This window comes from Nannobrachium achirus (assembly GCF_963921795.1).
Source record: "Nannobrachium achirus genome assembly, chromosome: 23".
NCBI classification, from domain to species: Eukaryota; Metazoa; Chordata; class Actinopteri; order Myctophiformes; family Myctophidae; genus Nannobrachium; species Nannobrachium achirus.
Genome location: NC_137830.1, coordinates 50773229 through 50780728, shown reverse-complemented (window position 1 = coordinate 50780728; position 7500 = coordinate 50773229). Strand labels below are relative to the sequence as shown.

At 42.6% G+C, this 7500-nt stretch overlaps 1 protein-coding gene across 1 annotated transcript in view; it reads left to right on the top strand.

Annotated features, from left to right (window-relative positions):
* The window catches only part of LOC308309192 (bridge-like lipid transfer protein family member 3B), a gene marked incomplete at its 3' end in the record, with an annotated part of 115509 nt that overhangs the window by 93034 nt on the left and 14975 nt on the right, over window positions 1-7500 (top strand). The window contains 1 exon segment of the mRNA XM_080754682.1: window positions 7434-7500. This exon segment is cut by the window's right edge and continues 82 nt beyond it. Within this exon segment, the coding sequence (XP_080610808.1) occupies window positions 7434-7500 (67 nt within the window).

Here is a 7500-nt window from a genome sequence, read left to right as displayed (position 1 = left end):
TTTAGCCACAACTGTATATACCTTCATCATTGTGATGATGGTGGTGGTGGTGGTGATGAAGCCAAAAACTTAATTGAATAACAGAGGGAGAATTATATCGTTTTTTATTTATTTAACGGCTCTACTCTTGGTGTGAGGGCTGCCATATGAGATCTTTTGGCACATCTTTTGCTAGCTCTTGAGCTGTGCTTTGACCGATGCAAGGTGTGCGTGTGTGTGTGTGTGTGCGTGTGTGTGTGTGTGTGTGTGTGTGTGTGTGCGCGCGCGTGTGCGTGTGCGTGTGTTTCTCCTCTACCAAGGAAAGGAAGTTTGTCTGTGGTGTCTGATCTTCTGAGCTCTTCAAACGCCAGCAGATCCACCTCCCTTTATTCTTTATCCAACATGTAAGACACATGCTGCGCTGTGTGTGTGTGTGTGTGTGTGTGTGTGTGTGTGTGTGTGTGTGTGTGTGTGTGTGTGTGTGTGTGTGTGTGTATGTGTGTGTGTGTGTGTGTGTGTGTGTGTGTGTGTGTGCGCGTGTGTGTGTTTCTCCTCTACCAAGGAAAGGAAGTTTGTCTGTGGTTTCTGATCTTCTGAGCTCTTCAAACGCCAGCAGATCCACCTCCCTTTATTCTTTATCCAACATGTAAGACACATGCTGCGCTGTGTGTGTGTGTGTGTGTGTGTGTGTGTGTGTGTGTGTGTGTGTGTGTGTGTGTGTGTGTGTGTGTGTGTGTGTGTGTGTGTGTGTGTGTGTGTGTGTGTGTGTGTGTGTGTGTGTGTGTGTGTGTGTGTGTGTGTGTGTGTGTGTGTGTATACAGCAGAGTTATTATAGATCATGTCACTTTTTAGTCGGGGGATATCTTAACACATGGGCGGCCAAGGTTTATAACATTTATAGCTGTTGCTGGTGCCACCATTGACTTACGTTATGTTTTGATGAGCCCCGCAAGCTTCGTGCGTGTGCACGTGCGTGTCCAGAGAAGATTGAGGAGGTACTCCATTTGTTTACAAACGCTCGCGAAACTCGCGGTAAAAAAATCGCGGTAAATTCGCGGTAAAGTGTCGCCGTGAAAACAATCAGCTCTCTGCCTCCATGGGGCTGTTTTTACCTCATTCTCAGATAAAGCCGTTCTTATGTTTCAAAGTAGAATCTAAAGCCATGTAAAATCCTTCCGTGTGGGGAGAGACAGGGGGCTTCCTGCCCTGGCTGGGTGACGTAATGGATTCAGGGCATGCAAAGGGAAGCTGCGGTCTCGAAAAGTTAACTATTTGTTGACTCGTCCCTCGACGATATAACTTCCTGTGGCAGGGTGACATCTAGTGGCCATAACTCGTCCCTGAACGCGTTTGGCTCCCCAAGTGTTAATAAGTCCTGGAATAAATTCCTTACCAAAAAAATGTCTTCACCAATGTGTTTGTAAAGGTGTCTACTCTAGTAACACATCTCACAAAGACTGATATCAGTTTCCCTAGGAGAATCCGTGACAGCTGATGGAAGTTGGAGTCCCATTAAATTAACTATACAGGATAAAACACACCAAAATAAATATCCTTTAAGCAGCATGTGAGCGGTCAAACTAGGGTTTTTTAATGATTCTGAATCCATTGCAAGCATTTGTTTTGTACGAAAAACATTCCTTGGGGTGAAGGTGGCTCCCACAAAAGTGTGAAAAGTGATTACTCGTCACTAAACCATAGTGTTGTGAGGCCTTTTTTTAGCCCAAGAAATGTTTTTTTGTGCAAAATAATTGCTTTCAATGTCCCGTTTTTGGAAAAAAAATCGATTGCATGTTTAACCCCCATAGCAACCCCATCTATCAAACATGGCAGCCATCTTTGTTTACATTTTAGGAAAACATAATGGCTGCTATCTCATGAATGCCTGAACGGATTTCCATTCGGATTTTTTTGTTTGAAAGCTGTGAGCAATGTGGACACACGTGGTGCATTATCTAGGCATGGGTGTGCATGATCCGTGCACTATGAATTACATGGAAGTCTATGGAGACAGGGGCATATGAGAGTACGAAGGTATTGTTAAATGGCAGCAAATTAGTTAATGGGAATTTCAGTCTTTATGAGATGTGTTACTAGACACCTTTGCAAACACATTGGTGAAGAAAGTTTTTGGTAAGGAATTTATTCCAGGATATGACGCTATTTCTGAAGATATTCCCAGACTATTTAGTTAGTAGTTCTAGTTTTTTTAGGAATTTAGTTTTAATCTTGGTTTTAGTTTTTCATGGTGTTATGAGGGAATCCTTGATTTATATGAAAATGTAATAAGACGATTATTGTGACCAAATAAATCACGATTTATGATATTATCACGATAATCAAAATATCCTCAACATCCATTATCCTGGGTGGAACATTAGCCAATAAATAGCCGATCTACAAGCATCAAATAAAGTGAGCTTGTAGATCGGCAAAGAGATTTGGTAGAGAGTGAAAAAAAAAGACTTTATCAAGTACTATTATAAGTACCTTTTACCAATAGAGGGTTTAAATGGTACCGTATATGAAGCCCGAAAAAATTAAAGGTGAATTGATCCCAGTGCATGACGGAGGACGATTTCACGATGAATTAAATCTCCGCGATACGATTATCGTGAGTGTTATTTATCACGATAAACAATAATATCACTTATTATCGTCCCATCCCTGAAACTAGAGTAAGCTGAAAAGGGTAGGATGAAATAACATACTGTTTGATGGTGGAAAAACTAAAACTGAGATGGTTTTACGTGCAAATCCATTTCATTTTTAGTTCATTCTAGATAGTTTTGCATTGTTATTTTAGTTTGTCTTTAGTCTTAGATTTAGTAACTATAATAGCCCTGGTACTGTATACAGTGTGTGTGTATGTGGGTATGCTATCCGTGGTGCGACTGTGTCCGTGTAAATGTGTAGTAGGATTAGGAATCACCCGGGACCGCACAATATTAATTATTCATCACGATGTTTGGGCCACGATTTGATAAGATCACTTATCTGTTAACAATCTGATCACGATCTGATACGCTTCGATTCTGCAATTCAATAAATGTCACTTTATTTGATGTCTAACTATATTCAAATTATAACGGCACATGAAACATTTAAACCTGTGTGTCTTGGTCAACATCAATTGAAGGTTTTCTTTTTCAATTTGGATCGTTTCAATATTAACCCCTTGAACACTAGCGTAGCGTCACTATTCTGGGTAAGACATAATAGATGAACATTTGGCCAAGATTTACATGACAATTAATTGTCACTCAAATAATTGCGATTAACGATTTAATTGTGTTTTGGTAGTTGACAATTACATTTCTGTTTGGCTTGTAGGTTTTGAAGTTGCACGTGGCAGATGTGACACGTAACCTAAAAGAAATGACTGAGATATTTGACAACTTTATACTTAAAAAAAGAACACTGATAGTGGAAATAGCTGATCTTCAAGCTCACAACGCGGTGTGTTGCGACACGCTGTGAGCTTGTAGATCTGCCATTTCCACTATTTTTGAAAATGTTTGAAAACATATGAACCTTTTCAACATACGATTATGACTATTATGACAAAATAATTAGCGATTATGTCAAATAATCGCGATTAGACGACGATGTAATTATTGTGACAGGCCTAGCTGACCTATAAGCTCAGCTATTGTTGGCAGAGATTTGTAGGCGGCCAAGGATGGACCCCTGGGGGACCCCGGTCAGTGAAGTTTATAGGCCACAATGACCATGTCAAAAGAACCACTATTTATAGAGTAACAAAGTTCGACTTCATTTACATATCCAACCTGGTTCCCCTTTTTTTCCCCCATTCTGAATTCCCATAGATCTTTTTTTTTCATATCGCGTCATATAAGAACTGTGTTCCAAAAATAAACAAATGATCTCAGCGGTTTGACTCATAATGGATATGAAGTATCAAGTTTGTGAGAAAACGCTAATATTACTGTCGCCGAATTAGTTACAATTTCACCAGAAACAGACTGTATCAGATATGAGTGACTGACTATCATAAACCATACAGAGACATATTTTTTGGAGCACAATGCTTATATGAGACGATTTTAAGATGACTCAATGTTATTCTCCATAGAGAAATGATTTCCGCGAACCGGGGGATGAGCGAGTGACGTCATGGCTTAGTTACTCTATTGGCATCAAAGAATCAGAATCAGAAGCAAAACGTGATCTTACCTTGAATCTATTTATTCCTCCACTCCTAATGTGAAGACCTCTAGTCATGCACGTGCATGCGTTGCATGGCATCCAGGCCTGCATGCTACATCTGTGTACGCTGTCTCTGGATCGATGGTGGTCGTGCGTCCTGTGTCCTGTGGTGATGGTTGGTGGCCAGTAGGTGGCGCTGTGGTCGCTGGTGTTTTCCTTGTGTTGTAGCCTTGTGTTCTTCTCTATCTCTGGTGTTCTTCTCTATCTCTGGTGTTCTTCTCTATCTCTCTATCACAATATTTTTCCACGCTGTATCACGATACACAATCTGATCACCATTCTTTTTCATGTTGGTTTTTATGGTTATTTTTCAATTGTCTTAACAGTACAACCACCTACAAGGTAATTAAAACTAAAAGAAAAAGGAGTAACAGACCATTTAGACCAGTGGTCCTCAAAGTGGGGTCAAGGGACTCTGGGTTCCTTTTGGGAGGTCTAAATTTGAACCTTACAAGTATGTAACTCTGACAGTATACACATGAAACCAAATGGACCCGTAACGGTCCATTTGGTTTCATTTGTATACTGTCAGAGTTAAAGGGAGACCTTGACATTTTAAAGTTTGAGAACTACTGATTTAGTCCAAAATGCAGGTTTAAATGAATTCTGCAATGAATCTCTGTATCAACAATTTAACAGGATTTTTTTATAAGGCTCCCTCTTTGTGTCACGATACATACGTTATCTCTGAAAAGGCATATCGTGGAGACATTGTATCGTCTCAACGATATTTATCACCATATCGCCCACCCCTAGATACACCACCCTACTAGATACACCACCCTAGATACACCACCCTAGATACACCACCCTAGATACACCACCCCTAGATACACCACCCTAGATACACCACGCTAGATACACCACCCTAGATACACCACCCTAGATACACCACCCTAGATACACCACGCTAGATACACCACCCTAGATACACCACCCCTAGATACACCACCCTAGATACACCACCCTAGATACACCACCCTAGATACACCACCCTAGATACACCACCCTAGATACACCACGCTCGGGAAGGGGAGAAGTGGCGTTTTAATTCACGACGTGGCGAGCCAACGCTCTGTCGGAGATGTGAGAACGTGACGGATTGCAAAGCTGGATGTCAGCACAAAGTCATAAAGACCTCTCTCTCTCTCTCTCTCTCTCTCTCTCTCTCTCTCTCTCTCTCTCTCCCTCTCTCTCCCTCTCTCTTCGCTCTACAGTCTACACTCTTATCTTCCTCAATCTGCTGATTCGGTGGGTCAAAATCAATCACTTCCAACCCATGAATGAAAGCAGATGTTGCCCCCAAACACTTGGCGTAGCAAGACGAATGAGACGCTTTACAGTTCAGTTGAGGTTTCTGTGTGTTGCGAGGTCACCTCACAGAGGAGGATGTTGGACTGAATTCATATAATCTAACATCAAACACAGTTACATAGACGTCGATATTTGACTGAGCATGACACTAGACCACAGCTGAAATTAAAAGCCACAAAAGCATGTCATAAATATCAGGCTACATTTCACTTAAACGCCAGAGCTTAACTCTGCATGTAAATAAGACTTTTTTTAATTAATGTGAGAGATCGGGACATAATTCGGTTGGTCCTCCCAAATTTAGAACTTGAATATCTCAAAAGTACTATTTCAGCATGGCATCATTCTATAAGCCATATCTTCAAAACTGTTGGGTCAATCTCCACAACCAATATATCATTTTGTAGCTATGATTCCCTGCTTTCAAATCAAATGAGAAAATGAAAATGAAAAAAGATTCAATGACTAGCCGGCAGCCGCGCTGGGACACATGTGTTACACAGTATATCCGAGTGGGGTCCGGGGACCACCAAGGGGTCCTCGAGGGGGGGCTTCCAGGCCAGGGGTCCCCAGGAGAAAAATGGCATGGAAATCAGTTTAACCACTTTAAACCTATTTTATACTTCAGCTATTCCGATAATAGCCCATCTATAAGCTCACGATCCAACATGTTTTAGTTCCACAAGCTTGTTGATCTGCTATTTTCGAAAGGTTGGAATCATACCATTTTTTTAAATTTTTAAAACAACTGCCAGGGGGCGTGGTGGTGCTATTGGTAGTGCCGTCGCCTCGCAGCTAGAAGGTCCTGGGTTCGATTCCCAACGGGGCTGCTGGGGGCGTGTTCTCTCCTCCACATCATCAGTACCCGTACCCTAAGTGGGGTTGGCAAAAGGGCCTTTCTGTGTGGAGTTTGCATGTTCTCCCCGTGTCTCCTAGGGTAGGTACCCTCACAAAAAACATGCAGTAATCCTGGTCTCTATACTGCCTCCCCCTGGCCAGCCGGGGCGATGGCCTGATGGAGGGGAAAGGAACTGGTTGGAATAACGTGTTCCTTCCACGCGCTACGTCCATCCAGGGAGACAACCCCCCCCCCCCCCCCATGTCAGGTGAAAAGAAGCAACTTGGACTCCTCATGCATAGAAGGAAGCATGAGGTCAATCCGTTGCTCTCCCCAGGTTGGCAGAGGGAGTGTAGCGCCTAGGATTACTTTGGACAATTGACACCGTGTGAAAAATGTGTTACAAAATTGTGGGATAAAAAAAAATAATAATAATGAAAAAAATGAAAATAAAACTGTCTACGGACATTTAAAAATAATTGAGAACCACTGATCCACACACACACACACACACACACACACACACACACACACACACACACACACACACACACACACACACACACACACAGGATGTCCTCCGTGTCAGGCACGTGCACACATAGACATCAAAGGGGGCTTGAGCCCCTGCCCTTTTATCCGTCTGTAAAAAGTGTCCTCTCCAGACCATGAATGCAGTTTTTACTATGATGAAAGAAATGCAAATGCCCCCTCTTTCCATGCCATACCTGAAGGCAGCATTCAAGAGAATTGCCTTGTCCAAACTCTCCTGAACTTGAATGCAGCATCTTATGTTGAAAGAATTGCCTTCTCTGTGTAGAAATCCATGCCGTTACGCCACATCTCCAGTATTGACGTGATTATGCTTAGTTTAGCGTGGTATCAAGCACCGAAAATAGCCGACCTCCAAGCTCACAATGCGCCGCAGCGCAACGCGTTGTGAGCTTGGAGGTCTGCTATTTTCGATATTTTCACCAAAGGGACCCTTTTAGAAATGTCAGCCCCTGCCTCTGTAACATTCTCCGCACGTCCCTGCTCCGTGTGACCCGCTGACTGTGTGTGCTCCCCCTAGTGGTCGTCTCATGCGCGACCGCTCGCAGTCCAGCTTCTCGGTGTCCTACAAGAACATGAAGAAGAGT